Raw genomic sequence first — 24839 nt, forward strand, 5'->3', positions numbered from 1 at the left:
CCATCCATCCATCCATCCATCCATCCATCCATCCATCCATCCATCCATCCATCCATCCATCCATCCATCCATCCATCCACTGAACCAACCAACCAACCAACCATGCATCCATCTATCCATTGAACCAACCATCCATTAAATCCACCCACCCAAGCATCCATCCATCCAACCAACCAACCAACCAACCAATCAATCAGTCAACCAACCATTCATCCACTCATGAATTGCATTAATAACCCTTATTATTATTTTAATCTTGGACATTCTGTTGCCCAGTGACAGTTGGCACCTTTGTATTTGAGGTGCTGTAGGATGGGGATGATGGTTTCCAGTGGGATACTGTGGGCCAGGAAGAGCTGCCAGGTGCTGTACTGTTCAAACGTTTCCCACTCCAGAGACTGAACTGAGGATGAGAAACAAACAGAACACGTTGGAGTCCACAAACCCACGGGAAGCAGAACTGCGCTCTGGATCTCGGTTCCTTACTGAGGATGTTCAGAACTGAGTCTTTCCGGAACATGACCAGGTTCCCCATCATGACGTGACACATCAGCTCCTGTAGCTGAACACAGACACATCCAGGTGAGCGTCATAAAAATGCACACCAACACTTCTAATGTGGCCCTTAGATGAACACATTAATAAAGACTTCAGGAAATCAATTATGTGTTTAAATATTATTCTATCAATCAAATCAAAGCAACTTTTAATCTGTTTACTGCCAAATTACATCAATCCATCCCTCCACTTTTTCCCAATGTGGAAATTTCTACATAAAACAGGCGTAAATTTTTTCACACTAATGGAGTTTTAAGTCGGCCTTTTATTCACAGTTAATCACAAAATGAATTTCCTGCTTTTTCTCTTTTCTCTCTTCCTACCAAAAACTGGATAAAAAAAGTTTTCAGTCTCAACAAGCCCTTTTTTTGAAGGACAATTTTGTTTACAGAGACTTTGTACTTAACTTTATTTGATGTTTCTGTTTTGTTTATTTTTTTGAATGTTTAAGAACATTCATGGTGTTGCTCTGACGCCGCTGGAGTTACCTGCATGGAGTCGATGACGGCTACAATCATGTTGAGCAGCTCGCCGCTCCGCAGCGTCTCATCTGGAAACTAAACACACGCTTTCAGTCGGAATGTGTTCCGCAACATGTGGGGGAGGAGTTGCTCAACACAGCCTCTCTAGAACCTCTTTGAGGGACGGGGTCAGAGGTCAGCCTCGGTTTACCTCAGAGTAGATGGACGGCGTGAGGTAGCAGAGCAGCCGGACGTCGTCCTCCTGACACGCCTTCATGTCCATCATGAGACACGTGTGCAGGTCGCCGAGCGCCGTCGCCTGGGCAAACGACTCGTACAGCATCATCTTCCCGTTCGCCGCTTTGCTGTCAACACAAATGCACAGATGATCACATGAATCAAATACGTTAATGTGTGGGACGTCGTCTATTAGTCGCTAACGCTAGCAACGCTCCTGCAGGCGCTGTTACTACGCAGCATTGATTCATGAACACAATGAGGGATGAGTTGGAATCTGTCACAAGAAATTTTGATAGCAACAATATTTCTTATCCGATTTCTATAAAATGTCTTAAAGTAAAGCTGGGAAATTTGCTGATGTTTTGATATGCGACGTATATAATCTGCCTGGATATAAATCAATAAACAGTTTGATTTCTGTCTGTTCTGTCAAGAATCAAGACAGGAGTAAGAAAATTTCTACTTTATCTTGATCAACAATTTAATGTGACATGGCTGCTTTAGGAAACGTAGTTTATTAAAATTTTTACAAACTTTGTCTCCTATACTTTATGAAACATTTCATTCTATTTAGCAATAGTTATGAATATTACCACATTATATGAGGGAATTAGTCCAGTTTGTTGTTTACTGAACTTTTTGAACGCCACAGTAAAAGGAAAATAAAGACGAAAAACAACAGTAAAGCAAGCTTACAAATTTCATTGTACGCTTTGTGAATCTTTATGAGACTAATTTAGCTCCATACTAACACTGCTGTAGTTTTTTGACAGGCTTTACAGAAGCGCATCAGTTGTTTTGATGTCCATCATGGGAGATTGTGTTGCGTTCTGAATACGTGCAAAGGGTCAATAATAATAATAATAAAAAACACGACTGACATCAACAAGTTGACCCGTTTCCTCACCTGGCCTTCAGGTAGTACAGCAGGTGGTATCCGATCTTCGGCTGCTTCTGGTAAAGCTCAGCCAACATGTCCAGCAGCACCGAGAAGCCGCTGTTGTCCTCCTGCATGGTGACCAGGTTCCTGAAGATCAGGCAGACGGGTTTGGACACGGACTCCTCCAGAGACCTGCAGAGAGCAGCGGAGACGTCAAACGGACCAGCGCCCAGCGGAGGGACGTCGGGAGAGGGAGGACGGACTCACTCCTCGGTGATCTCCTCGGGGAGAACCTCCCCTCTGAAGTGATCTTTGAAGAGCTCAGCCAGACAGGAAGCCAGAGCCGACATCTGCTCCGTGTCAAAGTCGTCCTGGAAAACAAGAAGAACTCATTCTGGAGCTGAATGGCCAACCGGATTTAAGTATGCAACTTTTATAAAAAATTATGTTTTTTTTACATATTTGTTAAAACTGTCACCATGTTGTGACAATACAACATGGGACAGATAATCTGTGAAAAGACCAACTTCCTCCACCTCCAACCAGAAACCACCAATCACAGTCAGAAGGAGGGTCTTAACGAGATAAGTTGTTTCTCTTAAAGAGAAACAACTTATCGTTACAGGAAAACCGTTTATCCATGGCCATGCTAACTAGCTTTAGCATTCACAACAGGCTATGCTAGCTGTAGCATTAGCAGAGAGCAAAGGGGGAAAGAGAGGTGATGAGCAGCGCTAAGACCCGCCTCCTGCCTCTGATTGGTCGTTTCTAGTTGGCGCTGGTAAAAGGAAGGACCTCTGTTTTTTCACAGACTATGTGTTTTATATTGTCATATCATGGTAAAAATTTCAACAAATATGTAAAAAAATATTTTTTTAGTTACATACTGCAGCTTTAATTATGGCCCATAATTAAAGATGCATTATAACTCATTGAAATGCACATGTTAGTTGTTTCAAAGTATTTTTCTGATTAAAAAGCAGAAGCAAAGCTAAGCCTCTGCTGTCACATGACCTAAACAGACAGGAAGCTGCAGCGCCCATTAGTTCCTCTGTCACTGCGAAAATCCGACTAAAGATTCCAGAAAAAACTGATTTGTTTGATCAAATTAATTAATTTCTATTTTTTTCTGCTTCGTGTCAAAGTGAACTGACCTCCATGATTAGATCCACGACCTCCTGCATGACCTCGCACTGGGTCTCCGTGTCACTGAGAGGAGGACAAACGTCAGAAACCCGATCACTATGGAGACAGTCGTACTTCCAGACCGAACCTGAAGGGGGCGGCGTTGAGCTCTCACCTGGTCTTCTGAATCTGTTGCACCTTCTCCTTCATGGTGTCGTCTAATTGGTCGAGCCAGGGCGTGATGTCAGCTGGCTCCTCTATCACCGCTTCTTTGATTGGATGGAACCGGAACTCCCTCTTCTTTCCTGCACAGTGATTGGTCAACGGTTAAGAGTGATGTCACGTCCTACCAGGAACATCTGCAGCCCTAAAACAACCCATTATAGAGTACTAAAGTGGTACCAATTATTTAATTTTACTTATTTATCTATACATTTATTTCACTTTTGTTATTTTACATTGTAGATTGCAAAACTTTAACACCGACATTGCCCATATTTATGGTGATTTTACATTATTTATATAAAACTATTGGTTTGTTTTTGCCGATTATAACAAATGTTTTGTCATATGGTTCAAAATCTTTAAACGTAATTGATGAACCTGCCCCCCTCAGGGGAGGGCCATAGGAAATCAGTCCAGGGGTCACAAATGGTCCCCGCCCCCTACTTTGAGCACCCTTGGGTTGCAATGAATCTCCTCCGTTTTTCTACCTTTGTTGTTGACTTCCTCCTCGTCATCGCTGAACGCTGCCTCCGTGTGGTCGTAGCAGCCCTCCTCCTTGTCCAGGACGTGGTTGTCCATCTCCATGGAAACCGCCTCCTCCATCTTCACTGCAGGGCGCAGAAACATTTCAGCTCAAGGTGTTTCCTGTTGAGCTTTACTGTGAAGAGGCTTTCAGTGTGTGCATGCGCTACCTTCGGTGGGAGGAGACGGCGGGCTGCAGAACTCGGGGAACCGCTCCCTGAGCATCGAGCGAAGCTCTCGGTCCAGTTTTGGGTTATCGAACAGAGGAGCAAGGTGACTGAGAGACAAACCAGATCAGTTAGAGGGAGGAGAACATGTAGATACTTTAAAAAACATAAGACGGTGAGTGAGACGCAGCTCTTACGCCAGCACCCTCTTCTCCATGATGAAGTTGAGTGAATTGAAGACGCCCTGCCGGACCTGAGTCTCCAACGGGGGGAAGAAGTGAGGGATGATCTGAGGGGTCAGTGAGAAGGAGATGTGTTACTCATTGGAAACGATTTTGTGTGTATTTGTGTGTATTTTAGCATCCAGGTTGCGTGTTACCCGGCACATGAAGTCCAGCAGCGTGGCTGTGATGGCAGGATGAGGCTTCATGGAGTGATGCATCACCAGGATGGCCGGTTCTGGAACCAAACAGATGCAAAATCATACAATCAAACATGTTTGAAAAGCAGAAGTAGAGCCTCCTGCACAACCAACAAGAATGCAGCAAATGGTTTCTGGATGGTAAGTAAACAACGAAACACTTGTCTTTTCCAGCAGCCATTGTACAGCGCATATTTAGGCCTGTCATGACAACAAATTTTGCTGGTAAGGTTTTTTAAACGTGTCGTTTTTCAGACACCAAAAAATATTAGATTATTGCCAAGAAATGGGCAGGAGTTTTTTTTTTTACAACTCTTCAGCTGAACCCAAATAGACATGAAAACATGAAAATTATAAAAATTTAGCATAATAGGATTTTGTATGACTATAGGGAAACTGAAAGCTGGTATTGATCAAGAGATCTCTGACTGGGGAAATATAAAACAGAACATGAGCTGCGCCGTCTCTTTAAGGCATCTATAAAGCAGATTTTAAATTTGGCATTAATTAATGGGTCAAAACATAAAACATTTGTTGAAACCTGCTTTAAATATTGATATGTGAAGATCCAGAACTATTTACATATTTATGGTTACACCGGTTTCCATAGTAACTGCCAGGTGTTTCATTGTTACCTATATTCATGATGCTGTCTTTCTCTGGGTTGAAGAACAGCCAGTCGTAAAACAAGGCCAGCTTGGCGTTGGAGGCTGCCACGTTCGACTGCAGCAAAAGATCACAAGTTAGCTTGTTTAAAAAACACCACTTCCCTCCTGGGAGCCTGGGGTCGCGACCTCTTACCGTGCAGGTGGTCAGCAGCCAGCCAATGATAGCCCAGCGCGGCAGGATGTCGGAGCTCAGCACCTCGTTGGAGGGGTGGACGACGCCGCAGATGTAGCGGATCAGGTCGCAGCGCAGCGACTGGCTCTCCGCCGTGGACAGGTACTGCCTCTGGAACCAGTCCTGGTACCGCTTCTGCTGCCCGAAACGCACCTGGGCGCAGGTGAGGACACAAATTCAACCACACAACCAGAACCTTCCAGAAATCATCACATCCCTTCAACTTCTCCGTATTCTGAGTGAAAACCTCAGACTTATTCTGGTTTTATGAGACAAACCAACACAAAATACAGCAAAACTGGGAAGTTGAAGGAAATGATACATAGTTTTATAATTACTTTACAAATTCAAATCTGAAGAGCGTGATGTACAAGGAAGAAGGTGTAAATTTACCTTTGGGTTCAATAAAGTATTTTTAAATTTGAATTTTGTTTGAATTTCAGAATAAATTTGGACAAAACTACGACTTTTAAATCAAAATCTACTCAGAAAAACGCAACACCAAGTTCTAATCTTTTCCAAGCTTTCCGTTTTACTTCTGTTGTCATGGTAACTAGGACCACATGACAAGAAAAACAGATTTAAAAGTAAATTGGTGTAACTTTGTTGTGGAAATTCAATACAACTGTTAGGCCTGTCGCAATAATCAATAAACCAATTAATTGCATGATAAATTAAAACAAAGTCAATAATTTCCATTTGTATGATTTATTGTTTTTATCTTTCAGATAAAAACTGGATGACAAAAGTCTTCAGTTTTTTATGTTTACTGCGACTTTATAATTCATTTTATTTGCTGTTTCTGTTGTTTTATTTATTTATTTTGGATGTTTAAAATGTCTTCCATTTCCAGTGCTAAATGTTTGTTAAAATTTAAAGTTTATTGATCTTTGACAACATGTTCTTTCATTATTCTACCACTATATTACTTGAAAATTGTCTCAAAACAACAATGTCATCGTTCATCATAATAACTTCTAGATACATTTTTCGTCCAGAAAAATTTGTTAAAGTGACAGGCTCAGCAATTAAAAACTGACCTGCATCTGTTTTATATCCATATTTAAATCAACAGTTATTGAGTCACTAAGAGCCACAGAGCACAGCTTTAATCACTTTCATTAAGTTCACTAAAGTTTGTGTTTGAAGCTCAGAGGGTGTGAATACTTCTGGGTTATGTTTTTACCCTGGAGGTCATGAACAGCAGCTTGGTCTCCATGTCTGGAGTCAGTCGACAGGCGAGAAATTTCCGTGACGTTCGAGCCGTCAGGAGCTGGAGGATCCCTGCAGGAACGACACCGCAGAAGGAGACAAACATGGCAGGAAACACGTTTACACTCACACATTGGTGGCCGTTTTCCAGGTAGTGAAGCTGAGCTCACCCGTAAACTGAGGACTGAGAACCTGAGGGTTGTGCAACAGGTCCCGCCACAGCAGCTCCATTTCCGGGATCCGAGCGACATTCTGCAGCAGACGAATCAGATCTCTGCCAATGATGAGGCACTCCATGAACTACAAACACAGAGAGAGAGAGAAAGTTATCGACGTGAGAACAAGAACTGAAACAGGAGATCTTCCTTTCCTCACCTTTTCCCGCAGCATGCTGATGCAGAAGTCCACTTCTTTCTGGCGCAGAGGCAGCAGGTTCGGCGTGCCGTGATCCACAATCAGACGGAGGTAGGTGTACACCGACATCGCTATTAGCATCCCGCTCTTCAACACCCACTCCCTTCAGAGAGCAAAAACATTTAGAGATTTAATCAGGAAAATTCACCAAACTGTAAACATGAACTATTATAATTCCTTGAACAAGTTAGGACAGATCTAAAGGCTTTAAAAACATCTTCATCACATTTTTGCACAAAATTATTTTTAGATAAGATTTTTGTCTGGTCAGTTCTGTCTATTTTGAGCTCCTATAAGTTGTTTTAGGGTCTCTGTTACTTTAAATCCAAATTTGTTGCTGCAACTCAAGGTTTACACTCACACATTGTAAAAATGGCTGCAAACAAATGCGCAATTGTACAACCGTAAATCTTTGAAAAGCAGAAGCGGAGCCTCCTGCACAACCGACAAGAATACAGCAAGTCGTTTCTGAATAGCAAGTCAACAACAAAACACTAGTCTCTTCCAGCAGCCAATGTACAGTGCATACAGCTAAATGTGCTGGAGCTCTGCTTGGGTTGCTAGGTAACAGTGCAGAGCCCATCAAATGCGACTCAACATTTGGAAGATTTTTGAAATGGTTAGTTTCGCATTGCCAAAAAACAGCTGGGTGATTTCTTTAAGCAGTACAAGAACATGTAAAATGTGAATTTTTCATAACAGGGCCCCTTTAAAGAGCGGATGTGAGTGAGGCTTACTTTTGCTCGAACAGGATGTCCAGGACGCTCTCGGCCAACCAGATGTTCTTAGCGGAGATGTCTCCCCCTGCAGAAGCAAACAGCAACATCAGAACAAACACAGCGCTTGGTTTTTTAAATAAAAGACGAAGTCTGTGTGAATCTAACCTGCAATCTGCTTCAGAAGAGTCATGATGACGCCGTCGGCTCCTATTACTCCACTCTTCACCAGTTCCCTGACCAGCCACACCAGCTGCACACAAACCAACCATTAACACTCTGAGCACCCAGATCTAGAGAAACTCATCCATGTGCATAAAACAATCCTCCAGCTGCAGCTGATCCTGAACGCTGCTGCTGGTGTTCTGACTAAAACCAGGAAGTTAGAGCACATCACCCAGTTCTACAGCCCCTATGCTGGCTCCCTGCAGCTCAGACAGTAGACTTTAAAATACTGTTGTTGGTTTATAAATCACTGAACAGTTCAGCACCACAATACATTAAATATCTGCTGTTGTTGTATCAACCTTCCAGACCTCTCTGGTCTTCTGGTTCTGCTCTGAAGAACCAAAACCAGAACCAAATATGGAGAAGCAGCATTCAGCTTCTATGCACAACAAATCTGGAACAAATTTCCCGGAAGCTGTAAAACGGCTGAAACACTGAGATGGTTCTTGCTTAGAATCATAATAAATTAAACATAAATAAATAATTTGATGTGTAATGATGGCAAAATGTAATGTTTACTGGGTTTTATGATGAAAAGCACTTTGAAATGCCTTGTTGCTACACAAATAAACTCGACTGATTGGTTGATTTGTCTTATTTCCGTCACATCGACGATGAGTTCTACCTGCGTTCTGGGATTGTCCTGCAGTTTGAGGAACTTCTCCATCAGGATCTGGTTGATTTTTACCAGCACTATGTTCATCCCGTCTCTGTTGACCAGCGTCAGATCTCTGAAGCACTGTTCCAACACACCAGATCAGAAGGCTGTTATGATTCAGTTGCAGTGATGCTGAAGGAGAGCAGACATGGACTCACCCTCTGGGCCTGGGTCGGCTCTGTGAGGACCAGGGTGAACAGACCCAGACAGACCTCCTCATGCTGCTGCTGGCCTTTACACACCTGCACAAAGTTTGTTCCATGATTTCACACAAAAACATTTAGAAAACTCCAGCCTTTAATTTGACGACCCACTTTATCGTACTGCGTTAACTTTGTTGTCATAATGAGCGTTTCTTACGTTGGCAGTGAGTGCATCGTTGGCTTCCCGTTCTGACAGCCCATTGGTCAGTGCCTGGACGATCACAACACACCGTTCCAATCTCTGGAACACATAAAATATACACGAACCATCAAAGGCGCCAACACTGACATTACTCCTTTATTAAAGCCTCTGCAAGGATGATTAAAACTAAGCTTGCCGTTTCAGAATGTAATAAAGTATCGTACCATTCTGTTCTGAGCAGAATCAGAGAAAAACAAACAGTCTAAATGAACTGGTAATAAATGACGGCTCCAGTATCAAGATACAACTTTTTAAAATAGCAACACATCTGCTGCTGCCCCCTCCAGGTCAGCTGGCTGAAAGACAAGCAGACCGTTTGAAAATATTTCTAGTAGTGAAATGTGGAAACTGAAGTAGCCAAACTCTTAATTTAATATATTTAAAGTATTAACGTGAAACATTCAATAAACAATCTTTGACAGTACAGTCCTAATATGACCATTTAAACCTGCGACAGACGATACTTCATCTTGAAACAAAAAAAAAAGCTAATTCAACTTGCTCCACTGTAAACACCATCATTAAACTCTAATAATAATACAGTTACTTTTTTATGGCATTTGAACCTTTCCTTAGGATAAGAAGAATTCACTCATGCATAAACTAGTTAACCTTTTGGTATTTAAAGACATTAAAACGGGCTATTAGGCTGATTTCAAAAATCCAGCTAAAAGTTCAATCTTAGTGGATTAAAACTTCAGCAAAAAGCCCTGACCATGTACCTAAAAGCAATGAAAAAGAACAAATTATTTTTATGTTTGCAATAATTTTAGACATTCTTGAAACTGCAATAGCAAAAGAAAAGTACATTTTTGGGTGCCAGTTGAAATATATGCCTACTTTCTTATTGTCTCTCTTTATCCTTTGTAAACTTTAGCATTGTGTTGCTATGAGACTTTGTCCAACTGGCTAAATATTGCTTACACCACAAGTTCATAATGCTTGGAACATATTGACCAACAAGAATTGCACTCCAAACTGTCCTTTGGAATATAGATATTGCAATGTTCTACACACTAAGCATTTAAAACTTGCCGCAATGCATAAATATTGGCATCAGAATAAAAACAAAAAATGAAGGTTAAAGATGCAACAATAACGATTCAACATTTTCTTAGCAGCAGCATGAATGTTTGTTGCTTTTGTGGTTTAAATAACACCAACTAACTCATTTTATAGATTTTACTTTTAAATCTTTGTGCTAATACCATAATATTGTGGTATTTTTAGTCAAGGTAAACATGGTGGCCTTACAAATAGTGCAATCAGTGCATCTTCAGCTTTTCGTTTCAAGGTTAAAGACAAAAAGTGAAAGTAAACGCACTTTTCTTTGGTTGCTTTTCTGAACCAACCGTGGATGATTCCACAAGTAGTTATAATTTAATAAAAAATAAACAGGGTCTCAACAGTTCTGACATGTGAAACAGGACGCATGCGCAACTGTCACATAGGTCTCATCCATATGTTTACGTAGCATTAGCATGCTAGGCTATATTTCATGAACTTGGAGAGTGTAAATAAAAACAGCAGCGTTTCTAAGAGCCCAAACACTGAAAACAAACACTACAACTTTATCTCGTTCAGCTCCATGTCTTCAACAAGGTGTTCACACACCTCACAGGTCTATTTCTCTCAACTACCGCTGCTAACCTTCTGCTAGCTATGCTAACTAGCCTGTTAGCAGCAGCACTTGATAAAATGGTTCCATGTCTTTGTACCTTTGGCTTTTTTGCACAAATTTAATTTAATTGGGTCCATTATATCAACGTCCTGTCTCGGTTCATCCAAAATAAAATTAGGTATCCAAGCTAACCAGTCCTGGTCTCCCTACCTCCTCTAACTCGTCTTTAGCATCCAGCTGGGTGGACACCAGGAGCCGGCCCTGTGGCTTCGCCTTTGCCGGTGCAGGCTCCATCTGCTCCCGCCGCGCCTCGCCGGGGCCCCGCGGAGCTGTGCTGGGTTGGGACTACCGTTTCAGTGATGTTGTGGGTGTCTGTATCGATGTAATGGAGAGTCACGGGGGCTGTGGCCCGGGTCAGAGCCTCGCTGTGAATCACTTCGGCCAGTTGATATGTGTTTTTAAAACTTATTTGGAGGCAGCTTGGATACCAGTCTGACTCCGTAACACCGTCCGACCACAGTAACATAACGGACATCCGTACAGACTGAGCTGGGGTACGGTGCGTGAACAACGGAGCCCAATGACCAATCAGATTGCACGTTGGTCTGAGCGACGTTAGTAACAACCAATAGCAAGCGAAAGAATCAAGGGCCAATCCCTGAGTAACTATACAGCCATCCACCTGCATGGAAACGAAACAACTTTATCTTGTTTACAAGTAACGTATAAATGCAAAAATTGTGAGAACACATGATTTCCCTGGTAAGCATGCATGGAAAGGCTTAAAATGATTGCATGTTTTATTGTAACAGCATAATATCACACTGGAAAATTAAATCAACTACCCCAAAAATGTGCTCAAATAAGAGTAGCACTACAATTAAACCAAGAAATCACTCAAGAATAAAAATGTACTTGGCAAAAAAAGTAACTTAGGTTCTGAGGAACTGATAAAAATGTTTATATTTTACAACAATGCCATCAGAAAGAAAATAAAATTTACATTAAAAGTTCAGTATTTTAAAGACTAAAAATTAATGCAAATTAACTTACAAAAGGTAATTCCTGACACAAGACTTTTTACCCCAACTAAATAATTTCAATAACATTTTACAAAATTTTCACTGAGAGATTATGCACATGTAATAAAATAAAATAAAAAAATACTTTTTATACATCTTTACTAGTGGTGCCAATATATGGGTCTGGAATATTTGTAAAATATATTTCAAATCACCCAAAACTACTCTGTATTTTTAAACTGATGATATCTTAACAACTCCATAAAGTTGCTGTACTTGTGCACTGTACCAAGCACATACCTGTTTATTAAACTAATTAAATGTAATTTTTTGGTAATATGTTCATAAAGACCTTCAAAAGTGATTACGGGTTATCATATAGATCACCAGTCTATCCCAGGGCTACACAGACATGTCTCATAAACTACAATAATATTTAGTAAATTAGAATATGTGTTAATTTCTGATAATGTTCGTTTGTCAGATTAAAAGTAAAATATTATTAAACATGCTTTTCATTTAGTTCACATTCCAGCATTAAAAATATTGTTTTACTTGTCTGGCGTAATATTCTAATCTTAAATGTCTTTTATCCTTACCTGCAAGTGGAAAATCATCAAAAATAGTAGAAATAGAGTCTGTGTGTTTTAACTGCTTGCATGTAAACCTGGAGAAAAACCAACTTATGCCTCGAGTGACTTTTCAAACTCTGACATTTCCCAGTTTTTTCTAAAACAATTCTGAGATTTTTTAGCAGAAATATAATTGAAAAAAAAATCTAGAATATCCTCAATACGCTGAAATATGAGCTTCACCTTGTAAGCATCATTTATCAGCGTCACAACCTGCAGGGAGAAACAAATTCAACTCATTTTAAATACACTTTTGAATAAAAGACAAATTTCAGAAATTTTGCGTTGACTTTTAAAAAATTAAAGTTAAAATATGAAAAACGTTCTTGGTTATTATAAATACATAAAAATGAAACAATACATGCAAACTGCACACAGAAAACTACCAGGAGACGTTTAAACAAAAGTAACAATACCCATTTTATTATGTATTTACACAAGTTTTGATGTTTTATCTTACAAATGAAACATTCGTCATGTCTATGTCTACTCTTTTCTACAGTTTATCCCTGGAGAAACCAGCTTGGATCAGTCAGTCTGAAAATGCCGCCCAGCTGTTTGATTCTCAGTTCTTCTCATTTTCTCCCAGCAGCCAGTACGTCCTCATGCGACCTTTGCCCTTCACTTCGATCTCCCCTCTGAGCTGAAGCTGGAAGGAGCCGAACTCCTGCAGGACCTGACGAGTCGCCTCCGACACGTGAATCTTCAGGGCTGAGAGGGAAACATGTCTGACATTACTGAACTGAACTGAATCTATTGTTTGTCACTGTGTTATCTTAAATGCAAAATGTTTATATTTTTTTGCACAGTTTTGGCTTAACTGCAGCTCTGAGTGTATTGTTCTTTCAGAAAATGTCCTCTAATTGAGTCTGTATACTAAAGTTAACGATTAATCGATTGCTAAATTAGTTAATTATTTCAATTAATCACGATTAATTGTTTTGGTTCTAATTAGTATTTCTATTTTTTACATAAATTGTGTCCTAGGTTACATTTTTAGAGAAGAAATATGGCCAATATTAGCTTCTATAATAAATACAGATAAAAATAGACATGAGCCAGTTAAACTCATGTGTAAGTGTGGATTTTATTATTCTGTGTGAGTTGAATTGTCCAACAGAAGATAAACAACCTTTGTAAACACATTTAATTTGCATTTGCCTAGTTATATTTAATGAATAGTGGTTCAACTTTGCATGGTGGTTCTGTAAAGTTCTAACTTCTGGGTTCTGTGGGTGTAAATGTTGCAGTTTTCTGCTGATGCGTGTGCGGTTTCCTGCGGGTCTCACCCTCTCCTGTCGACTCCATGCGTGACGCCGTGTTGACCGTGTCTCCAAACAAACAGTACCTGGGCATTTTTAACCCGACCACACCTGCACACACGGTGCCTAGACGAGAACACACCAACAACTCAGGACATTGGAGTGTTTTCGCAGTTTGTTGTTAGGTTTGCGTGTGGCGCCGCCGCCGTACCGCTGTGGATGCCAATGCGAAGCCGCAGCTGCTGACTGGGTCGGTGTCGAATTTTGAAGCTCTTGACTGCGTCCAGCAGAGCCAGAGACATCCGGGCGACTTCCCGACCGTGTCGCTTGCCGTTCCTGACCGGTAGACCCGACACCACCATGTAGGCGTCCCCGATCGTCTCCACCTGAAGAGACCGCAGAAAATGAATCGTTTAACATTTAGCCTGAYTGGCAGCTATGGGGACATATCAGGGCAAATGTAAAAAAAACAAAGGAGTTCATTTAATTCTTACATTCATTTAAAAAAATACAAGGAAATTTTTTTTGAAACTTCTGAGTTTGAAAAGTCAAAAAATTTGCTAGAAATTCTGACATTTTGAGATTAATTAAAACAAATTCTACAAAAAAATGCAGAAATTTCTGAGCTTGAAAAGTAAAAAAAAATGCGATTAAAAATCTGAAAATTTCTAGAAAGAAACTTGGAAGATTTGGGTTTCAAAAGTCGAACATTTTCGAGTTTGCTGGAGAAAATGGTAAACTTTCAAGCTCAAAAATTTTTACTAGAAAATTTCTATGATTTTTTTGGCGGAAATGTACTTTTTTTTCCAATCTAAAAAAGCCCTGATACGCCTCGGGCCAGGATTTTAAATCAAAACATTAGTTTCACCTTGTAAACATCAAAGTTGTCTATGATGGCATCAAAACACGTGTAGAGATCATTTAGCAGGGTCACAACCTGCAGGGAGAAACAAATTAAATCATTTTAATACAAATGCAAAACAGAGGAGCCAGAAGAAGTTTTATTTTTTCAATAAAAGACACATTTTCAGACATTTTGTGTTGAATTTTGAACAAAAAAAGTTAAAATATGAAAAATGTTCTCTATTATTATAAATATATAAAAATATAATGTAATACATTTGAAAGGAGGAAAGTTACTAGCTTGCAACAGTATCCAGACCTCTGGAAATACCAAATTCCTTTGTGTAAAAACCATAAATAAAATTTGTGGTTCTTACATTTGTTTTTCAGGATATTGTCCTTTGCATTTCTTGTTTATGTGTGTTATTATATACTGCTATCATGTTCGAAATAAATGAATAAAATAAATATTTTGATGTGAAGGGGAAGCAAATTATTTTATATACTTTTTAAAAAAGTTTCATATTAGGGGTAAGCATTTATCATATCGTTTATCATTTTCTTACCACGATAATAATTTTGATTTATTGCTTTGGTGATAAATTGAATCTGAAAACGCCTAATTGAAAGGTTGACTCTCTTCACTGATTAGTTGGCTTCTGAAGGTATTTGTTTGCACTTATTTAGGGGTATCAGAGTAAAAAAGGTTGGCAACCTATGCATTATTTCATGTTTGTCTATCACATAAAATCCCCCCATTTTGTGTAAAAGTTGATTTGTCGTGATTTCCTTCGGCAGAAACAGGAAATCTGAGGTGTAGTTACTCTCTTTCTCCACTAGATGTCAGTCTAGTTTTAATCTCCCGGTGTTCTGCTTCATTTCCCTCCAGTTAGGCGCTGGTTTCTTGGTTTCCACCGACCTGCAGCGGCGTGCTCTCTGCAGACAGAGCGGTGAAGCCGACGATGTCGCTGAAATAGATGGTGACCGAGTCGAAAGCTTCGGCCTGAACCGTCTCGCCTCGTTTCAGCTGGTCGGCTACCGAGCTGGAACCCAAAAATAGAATTATTGCAGCGCATTGTTGCTGCAGAAAACACTTAATGCGCACAGTTGATCCGTGGAGGATATTTACTGTGGTAGTATCTGGTAGAGCAGAGCCTCGGCTTTGCGTTTCTCCTCGTTATAAGCTTGAGTTCGCTCCTCCACCAGCTCCTCCAGGTTGTTGGCATATTGCTCCATGCGAGACAGAAGGTTGTCCAGGATGTTGGAACCGTAACCTCTAAAAAAACAAACAACCAACAAGAAAACGAATGAAAAAACAGCTTTATTTTATATTAAAATGTTTTTCCCTTGATTGTTTTTGATAATACATTTTATGTTTTAATTTAAAAATCACTCAAATATCATATAGCAAGCCTTTTTTCCTTTAAGACATTAAGAGTAGACTCATTGTGTGTCACATAGAAATCAAATTACAACTGGCTGAGTTGTTTGTAATAATCAATAAGCAGTTAATAATGTGTGAATCTTTAATTTTAAGAAAGGACCAACCAAGAACGGGATTTGCTTTCTTATAAAAAAACAACGGTTGCTTCATTTTTATCTCATAGTATCGTTTACTGTGGTGTCTTTGGTCAAATTAACTTGAACTGAATTGAGGTGTTCTGGCTGTGCCTTAAATTTTAATATTTGTCGGATCTCATTGATTTTTCACACTCAAAAACTCAAACGAACATTCTGTTTTCTGTCAAACCTTTTCCTTCCACTAAACTTTTTATTAATACACATGGAGACACCACTCTGAATTAGCAGCGACCTTTTAGTGGAGGATCTCGACGACAGTCGAACATCAACATAATTCTGTATAAAAAGTATTTTTGTGATTATAACTTACTCAAACTCATTTTTGGTTTTATTTTAATTAGCCATAATGAAACAACAATTAAATATAAGAATAATTATTATTGATTATTAATATATTCTGATGTGTATTTACTATAAAGTCCAGTTTTCCTGTAACAGTAAGTTGTTGCTCCACCATTAGCACATCGAGCAGCACCTACATGAGAATGATAGACAGCTCTAAGGCCTCCTGGCTCTGATTGGTTGTTTTTGACCAGGATTGGTGCATTCGTTCTTAGTTAGACTTTCTCCTTTTTGTTTATTTATGTTAATAAACATTTTTTCTAAATGTAACTTTTCGTTATTTTCGGTAGTTTTAGTTAACTCTAAAATGTTGATTTTTCCATAACAGGTTAATTTTGTTAGTTTCAAATAGTAAGATAAATGAACCCATCCTGGTTCATTCGTCTGAATGAATGTGGTTTCCCCACCTGTGCTGCTTCCTCAGGAGGATCTTGATGGTATTAAAGTCGGGCCTCTCGTTGGGCTCCTCGCTCCAGCAGCGCTGCATGAGGACCCCGAGCTCCTCGCTGTGGCTGTGGAAGCAGAGCGAGGGCCGCAGCGGAGGGACGCCGCCCTGGATCACCGCCTGGACGATCTCTGTTACACGCAGAGGCGTTGAGTTAGAACAGCCGGGTTACAGCGACACAACAACAACCAGATCTACATGTTGCCTCTCTACCTGTGGACCATAACAGACGAGTACTAATAAATATTTATGGCTCTGGTTGCCGTGGAAACCCACCTGGACGTTCCAGACTCTGAAACTCAATAAGAATCAGTTCCTATTGAACGTCACTCTGACAACTCGTTGCCTTAAGCGCATCACCTGGAGGAAGTTGCATCAAAAACGTTTTGACACGTCGGCCAAAATTATCTAAAATTTAGAGTTATGAATTAAAATTAATAATGATTATTAAAAAGTACTAATTCCACTGGCAGATTATTTCCTCTTATAACGAGACATTTTTCCCATGTTATAAGTGAATTAATCTGCTGGTGGAACTAGTAACTTCATAAATATTAAAGAATTATTGACTTAAAACAAGCTCCTGTATCTGTACCTTTGCCGTGTTTGGTACATGTTTTTAACTGTTATCATAATTAATGTTGTGTATTGCTGAAGCGGACCAGGCAGCGACATGTTCACTCCAGAAGCGGAGATAACACCTGACGCCAAGCGGCCAACGAGGCGAAGGGTTAACGACGTGCCTACGGCGAAGGCCCGTCCAGCTGCCAGGCAGGAATGTAAACAACCCGACGCTTTCATCGCGTTTGTGTTTCAGCTCAGAGATTAGAGGCTGGCTTCGGCGCTGACCTTTGGGAGAGAGGGAATGCGAGTCGAGGTAGAAGACTCCCTTCAGCAGAGCGACCTCCTGCAGGATCACACCAAAGCTGTAGACGTCGCCCCGCTGGGTGCCGCTGCAGGGCGGGCACTCCATCCTCAGCAGCTCAGGAGAAGTCCACAGCTTTCCTAAACAGTTCATTCATAAAATAAAACCATACTATTTAACTGGAAAAAAATGTTCTTTTAGAGCGCTTAGCAAAAGTATTGACATCTTCTTGAAATGTAGTCACTTTATGGACAGAAAGATCCACATTTTATGTGTATCCAACGCAAAAATCTTACACAAAATGCTGACAATCTCTTCTTGTTACATATATTTATCTAACAGGGTTGTCTTTTAACAATATTATAGTTTCAAAGTTTGTCAAAATTGTTTATTTATTTATTCTTCAAATTCGTCTTGTTGAGTCAAAAAGTAACTTTTCCTGCTACGCTGCTCTTGGCAGTTGGCGGTCACCGTAGCAACCAGTAACCGACAGCTCCCACCCTGTTTTCGGTTGCCGTCGGTAACCTTTAGGACCATCAGTTTTCGGTTGCCGTCGGTAACCTTTAGGACCATCAGTGTTTTCTTTACCAGTGTTATATTTAGATCAATTTAATTATACAGAGTTTTATGTGTAATTTTGTCACATTTTGTATAAGTTTTTAACTGTTATCGCAGTTAATGTCATGCATTTGAGACATGTTTTATTTTATAACTGTCAGCTGTTCATTGGGAACCATTGCTATGTAGTAGGGACTGTTTAAAGGTGATTTATTGTATTTTGAATTAAGTAATTCCATAATTATTTTTATTGAAATAAAGTACTTGTTCCATTGACAGATTATCTCACTTATAACAAGACATTTTCCCCACGTTATAAATGAAATAATGACAATATTTATAAATATTCAAGAATTACTGATTTAAAAGAGCTCCTGTATCTTGTTGAAAAGTTACTTGTAAGTTAGTTTTGTCTTATTTCAAGTAAGATGTTTGCACTAGAAAGGATACTTGGTGAGATTTTGTGTTTTTGCAGTGTACAGACTTTACTTGTAATCAGGCTAAAATTGTTACAGACATACTTTTGTATGTCTGTAACACAGCAGACCATTGTAAAGTTCCTCAAAACTTTACAATGGAATTGTAAAGTTTTTGTCTTTTTATTTTTGAAGCGTTTCTAATAAGCAGAACCATCACAGAGACTTTTCTGAAAAGTCGACTTTGCTGCACTCAGATCAGCTTGTACCTGAATTATTAACCTTGGCTAAACATGGACCTTACCACAGGGGCCGCGTTTCATTGGCTAATGCCCATTTTACGTCACAGCGCAGCTACCACATGCGTGACCGTCTCACAAACACAAGCTACAGTAGTAAACAAATGCTAATGTACATTGTGGACTAGCAGACCGGCAGAAAGTTTTTGCGTCAGGACTCGAAAAAGAATGGTTCTCCACCGTCAGTGGGGTATTTGTACAGGCGATGTCGGGTATCCTGATCGTATTTGTGGAACTAAAATTCACAGATTTCCAAAATCTGAAACGGAAAGTCTTGCTTGGATCAAAGCTTGTGCACGACCACATTTGCAGCTCAACCGTCGTAGGATCAATAAGAACAAAGTGTCTGCTGGTGTAAGTATTATTGCTTTGCTTTCTTTTTGTTTAGTGAATAAAAAAAAGAAAGTCAATAATAAACACATCCATTATGAAAACTCTTTAGCCAAGTACAGCATAATGGCAGTACCGATACAACTTCTACACCCTGAAGCCTGTCTGTTACAGCCTTACGTTAGCTGAACAGATCAATATGCAATGTGTACCGTATGACATACATTAAAGATTTTATTTTACCTTAAAAGGCTTTTTACTAAACTGTAATTGTGTTAGCCACGCTGATCGTGTTAGCTTCCGAGTACCGTGTATCAGGCCTAGGCACATGCGAACATTTGCCAACAGAAATCACCCTCAAAACCATGAATGCCCGACTTACCCAGCCTTGCAAGAACAATAGGCGTCAGTGATCTTGTCCACAGCTATATTTATGCTGAGGGTCTGAGGATCTGCTGTGTTCCTCATCGACCGGTAGCATTTAGCTGTGATGCGCACAATCTTGGAGGCATCGCGTGGCTCAAACACCTTGATGTTGTCCAAAAAAGATGACATGAACTTGTTGGTTCCATTGTCGTGGCTGATATTTTGTGAAAATCCGGCAGAAATGCTACACTAATTGACACAGAAATACTCTGCAGAGAGTCAGTCGAAATGAAAGACACCATGTTTACACATAGAAACTAAGCTCCACGAGGTTTTGTTTGTGAGACATGCAGTCACGTGAGACTTTCGAGGGGCGTTTCTGGGCGGAGCTTGGTAAGGTCCATTAGCAAGCGTTTTGAAAGAAAGTGACCCAACTCCTGTTCTTTAACTGAGAATAAAAACAATTTGAAAACTCTTCATTTAATACAGCAAATATTCAAAGTCCTTTTGAAGTTTTGTATTTATTTCAACAAAAAAATCTTGACTGTTTTTTTTTGTTGCTTTATTTTAGTTTCACTTTCATCTTTCTGGCCCGTGAAAACTTTTGAGTCAACTTCTTTTGATCAATAACTGTAAAAAGTTCAAGGGGTGTAAATATTTTTCCGATGCCCTGTGCGCTGTGCTGTGAACTGGGTAGTGTGTGTTTTGTTCGTACGTGCGTAGAAGGCGTGAGTGTCTTCAAGGAAGCTACTGGTCCGCAGACTCTGCAGCCCGTAGTCTGTGATCTTCAGCACAAACCGACTGTCCACCACACAGTTGGAGGACTTCAGGTTGCCGTGGGAGACTATGACGCTGTTGTGGAGGAAGGCCATTCCCTGCACAGACATAATCATTAAAAATGATTGGAAGCTGGGTGATTGATTGTAAATATATGGTGTAGATGGGAAATAACTGGTGCATGCAAAGGCTGTCAAATGCTAAATGTGAAAATTACTGGCTTGGTGAAGTAGATGAATTACTGAATTAATTAATTATTGCTGTCAGAAAAACCAGAGTGGCTGCAGTAGAGAGCTTTAACATTTCTCTAGTTGACTGAAAAATATTTTAAAATATAATAATAATACATATATACTTTATGTACAAGTATAGCTCAAAAATATTGGGAACAATTTCAATATTTGCTCTCATTTTAGAAAATGACATTCAAACATTATGTAGAATTAGAGGTGCAACTAAAGGTCATTTTAGTAATCAGTTATGTTATTGATTATTTTGATAATTTATTGAATAAAATAACTGGCATATTATGTAAATGTTTAGTTTTGGGTGGAATATTTTTTACAAAGAAGGTTTTTTATTATCTTAAATGAAAAAATAAAAAAAATTGTACAGTTTTGGATCAATTTCTGCTCTGAACATGTTCTTTCACAAACTGTCATTTTTTGATTCTGTGTACTTCAGCTAACTATTAATCAATTATTGAATTAGTTGAGTTTTATTTCAATAATTGATTTGTCACTATTAATCTGATTGATCATCTCAGCACTATAGAATCATCAGCCATAGAGGAAAGTATTTCAACCCTTCATATCTGATATTTTTGATGGTTATAAAACTCAAAATTTAATGTCTTCAAATATAGGATATTGCAAAAAAAGTTGGAGAATATTTACAGAAAGTTAAGTAGAAGGAAAAAGTGAAGCAGCAAGTTTTTTTTATCTGTACTCGTCTGCTTTAAAAACAAAATAAATATGAATATTAGGCTGTTATATCAGTCCTTTTTTTTTTTTTTTTGCATCGTCCAACAGTTTGTCACCGAGCAGAATCGGTGAGTTTGGTTGAGCGGGTCGTTACCTTGACGATATCGGTGATGAGCGAGTATCTGAACATCCAGTCCAGTGTGATGCCATCGCTCTCCATCAGGTCCTGGAAGAAAAAACACACGCAGCTTCATCCTGACCCTCTGCTGTTTTAATCATCATCATCATCATCATCTGTGTGGGCTCGTGAAGCAGCCAGCGGGTAAAACCCCGCAGACGACGCCGACAAGTTAAACAAGCGCGCCCACGCTGCGGCAGCACCACCAGAGTCGTGTCTGGAGTACGGGATGTTATTTCTGCCTCACTGCAGTCAGAGAGCGAGTAGAAAAAAGTCTTAAAGTCCAAAAAATTTAAACATCCTGCAGCTTATCTGTGCAAAGACAGCGCTTTGAAGTAGGGCTGAAACTTCATTTTGAACATTAGTCGATCAATTAGATAAAAAATGGGGACATTCTGCAGATTATTCAATTAACCACTTAAGACGTTTTCATTAACAATACATTAAAAATTAAATAACCAAATAATTAAATTCATTTTTTAAATAAGAATATAAACTTTAATTGCCTAAAATGCAGTAACAGTGTTCCTTTAGTGCAGTGGTCCCAAAACTACGGCCCGCGGGCCGGATCCGGCCCGCCTCCACGTTTGGTCCGGCCCCCTGAACAATACCAGAGAGCATTCAAATATTTTTTCATATATTGTATTTTCCGGTTTATACGTGGATTTTTCTTCAACCACCAGGGGGCTCTTTAGCAGGAAGTGTGTCCTGTAAACTGTGGGTGTTTTGTTTTGCATGGCGCATTGCTGCCATCTGTTGGACTTTTAGGGAACTGCTTGACTTTTATGTTATTTAATGAGTACGGTTGTTTTCTACCGGTAGAGCAGATAGCAAACACGTGTTTGTTATGAACGCCGTATTCTAGGTGAATTCTTCAAAGCAATGCCTGTAAGTAGCAGCTTATACTATTCAAAACGAGCCTTTATGTTAACATATGAGGAATTCATATGTTAAAGTTACTTTCCCTCAATGGAATACTAGTCAGTCCCAGTGACCGTTTCACTAACGGTTTTTGCCCATGTGCTTTCTGGGTAAAATTCAATCGAGAAACGCGCCCCCTGGACCCCCCTTTTTTTTTTTTCACTTTTTCTATTACAAACTGACTCCGGCCCCCCACTCCGCGCTGCAGAAAAGCTGCAGCGCGGAGACTTTTTCTCGCAGTAAAACTGTTCTGAGGTCGTTTCAGTGAGGAAATTTGCAGAAGGACGGTGAACCTCTTCGCAGATGTTCCTCCACTAAAAAAAAACCCGTCTCCGTCCTCTCAGGGCAGAAAATAACTCACTCCGCTCTTAAATTCAGCGGTCATCTGGCAACAACCCAAACCCCATGCAGCCCACAGCAGCTGTTGCTAGGTTACCCTGCTGGCAGGTTGCTAGGTTACAGTGTTGGGAGATAACTGTAGCTGTGCAGAGGATTTCTGCAGAGCTGAAGGTATAAGAGGCTGATGTGGACGGTGGGTCATGGAGGATGATGGGTAAAAATAATGCAGTGATTCAGACACAGAGACGATTCTGTAACGTTTTAAAGCTTTGAGCAGAAGAAAAGTTTAAAACCTTCTTTTGTTTTGCTTTTTTGGATCATTTTTAAGCCCAGATCAGGTCTCCTAACCCAGACCCTTAAAGCTGCTACCTAGACTTTTCTGTAAAATCAGTCAAATTGCCTCAGATGTATCTCGTGGACAGTAGAATAACATGACATGGTACATTTTTAAATTTGTTTTGCTGTTTTGTTGTAAATTACTTTTCAAACAGTACCAAAAACCTCACATGGCTCTGATGACATCACAGAAGGCAGTGTTAGTCAAAACTTTCTTTATTTAAATTGAAAATGGAGAAGTAATTTTCAATTGATTCTGTTTTTCCCTGCACAATAAGAAACTCAATATGAAATATTGTTATTCAAATCTATTTTTTAAGTACAAAACCGATCTGTCAATCATCATAGATCTGAAACAGAAAGATGTTCGCTGCTCTAATTTTTATTTTTTTTCTACTTACTTAGTGTAGAAGGTTTTTTCTGCAACAAGAATAATATGAAGATTATGTTCAATGTGTTTTGATTGGGTGCCAAGTCTGCTTTTGAGTAAAAGTTTCTGTATGTAATATAATAAAGTTAAAATAAAGTAAAAAAATATGATTAAAAACAGACAATTTGTGTTTTAGCTAAAATGTTTAATTAAAAGAAATATTTACCTGGGGAAAATTAAATCTCATCCTTAAAGATTAAAAGTTAATCTATTTGCATCAACCTCCTGTTGAGGGCCGCACAGAATCCTCCCATGGCCTGCATGAGACCCGTGAACCGCACTTTGGACACCCCTGATCTTTTCTGAGTTTTTCTTATGTTTTTTTGCCTGTTTTTTGTTCAATTTGACTGAAATGAGTAAATAAGGGTTGGAGTTATTTAATCTGGTCAGAATATGTGACAAATTTTTAGCCAACCAAAGACAATTTAGCTAAAAATAGAGAAAAGACGTTTCTGCCGTCAGTTTAAACAGCTCAAAAAGTAAAAACTAACAAACTGAGAATGAAAAATATTTAAATCAGGTTGAAGAGTTGATCCAAATCCTTGTAAATGTTGATGTATTTGCTTTTGGGACAGCAAATGTAAGCTAAAAATTTAGATGTTTAATATTTTTCTTTGAGCTGAATCTAAGAAGTGTTTGTGTCCAGCGGGTTGGTCGGTGTGCAGGTGTGTGGGTTCTACCTGCAGGCTGCCTCTGGGGCAGTACTCTGTAATGATGCACATGTTCGGCGGGTCGAGGCAGGCTCCAATAAAACGAGTCAGATGTTCGTTATGAACGTCTCGCATCTGCAGAAGACAAGAGACTGAAATCACATCAAAGCCGCCTGGAACCAGGAGAGTTTAAAAATAGAGCGGATCCTTACGTGCTTGAGCTCGAACAGAACCTTCCTCGTCAGCTCGATGCGCTTCTTGTTGATATATTTGATGGCAGCCAGATTTCCCTGAGAGGAAGAAAATTCTTGTCTTCATCGTCTCACAGCAGATTTACAGATTAATGTGCTGCGACTCTCACACACCTTGTAGTATCCAGTTTTAGTGTAGATCTGAAAGTTTCCCTCCATGGTCATCAGAGAACCCAAGTTTGATCCTTTCTGGAGAAAAAAACAAAAATATGATCAGGGTAAGTAAAACAGTTCATCTGAAATGACTGAAAGTTAAGGAAACAAAACCCGTTTTATGTAAAGGAAGGTTTCAACAGTGACGTGCAAAAGAAAAAAAAGTTCAAAATTAAGATAATTTAAATATCACCAAATAAATAAACATAGTTATAACAACAAATACT

General features: G+C 39.5%; 2 protein-coding genes across 3 annotated transcripts in view; both read right to left on the minus strand.

Moving 5' to 3' along the window:
- ints3 (integrator complex subunit 3) overlaps nt 1-11240 on the minus strand; it is a 15713-nt gene extending 4473 nt beyond the window's left edge. The window contains exons 1-23 of the mRNA XM_008422287.2: nt 10904-11240; nt 9028-9111; nt 8826-8909; nt 8635-8748; nt 7950-8034; nt 7803-7869; nt 7027-7168; nt 6822-6951; nt 6626-6723; nt 5401-5592; nt 5235-5322; nt 4558-4637; nt 4376-4467; nt 4182-4288; nt 3978-4097; nt 3440-3569; nt 3294-3348; nt 2407-2510; nt 2167-2331; nt 1231-1384; nt 1047-1115; nt 487-562; nt 290-403 (exon numbers count right to left, since the gene is read on the minus strand). Coding sequence (XP_008420509.1) covers nt 290-403; nt 487-562; nt 1047-1115; nt 1231-1384; nt 2167-2331; nt 2407-2510; nt 3294-3348; nt 3440-3569; nt 3978-4097; nt 4182-4288; nt 4376-4467; nt 4558-4637; nt 5235-5322; nt 5401-5592; nt 6626-6723; nt 6822-6951; nt 7027-7168; nt 7803-7869; nt 7950-8034; nt 8635-8748; nt 8826-8909; nt 9028-9111; nt 10904-10987 — 2434 coding nt within the window. The 5' untranslated portion in view covers nt 10988-11240. The remainder of the gene's footprint in view (nt 1-289; nt 404-486; nt 563-1046; nt 1116-1230; nt 1385-2166; nt 2332-2406; nt 2511-3293; nt 3349-3439; nt 3570-3977; nt 4098-4181; nt 4289-4375; nt 4468-4557; nt 4638-5234; nt 5323-5400; nt 5593-6625; nt 6724-6821; nt 6952-7026; nt 7169-7802; nt 7870-7949; nt 8035-8634; nt 8749-8825; nt 8910-9027; nt 9112-10903) is intronic.
- Nucleotides 11241-12738: 1498 nt separating this feature from the next.
- The window catches only part of npr1a (natriuretic peptide receptor 1a), a 45639-nt gene continuing 33538 nt past the window's right edge, over nt 12739-24839 (minus strand). For both annotated transcript variants that reach the window (XM_008422285.2, XM_008422286.2), the window contains exons 11-23: nt 24574-24648; nt 24421-24498; nt 24239-24343; nt 21509-21580; nt 20370-20529; nt 17670-17825; nt 16783-16951; nt 15582-15728; nt 15372-15495; nt 14478-14546; nt 13821-13995; nt 13637-13735; nt 12739-13058 (exon numbers count right to left, since the gene is read on the minus strand). In XM_008422285.2, the coding sequence (XP_008420507.1) occupies nt 12913-13058; nt 13637-13735; nt 13821-13995; nt 14478-14546; nt 15372-15495; nt 15582-15728; nt 16783-16951; nt 17670-17825; nt 20370-20529; nt 21509-21580; nt 24239-24343; nt 24421-24498; nt 24574-24648 (1575 nt within the window). In that variant the 3' untranslated portion in view covers nt 12739-12912. The remainder of the gene's footprint in view (nt 13059-13636; nt 13736-13820; nt 13996-14477; nt 14547-15371; nt 15496-15581; nt 15729-16782; nt 16952-17669; nt 17826-20369; nt 20530-21508; nt 21581-24238; nt 24344-24420; nt 24499-24573; nt 24649-24839) is intronic.

The sequence above is a fragment of the Poecilia reticulata genome, linkage group LG11 (assembly GCF_000633615.1).
Source record: "Poecilia reticulata strain Guanapo linkage group LG11, Guppy_female_1.0+MT, whole genome shotgun sequence".
In the NCBI taxonomy this organism is placed as follows: Eukaryota; Metazoa; Chordata; class Actinopteri; order Cyprinodontiformes; family Poeciliidae; genus Poecilia; species Poecilia reticulata.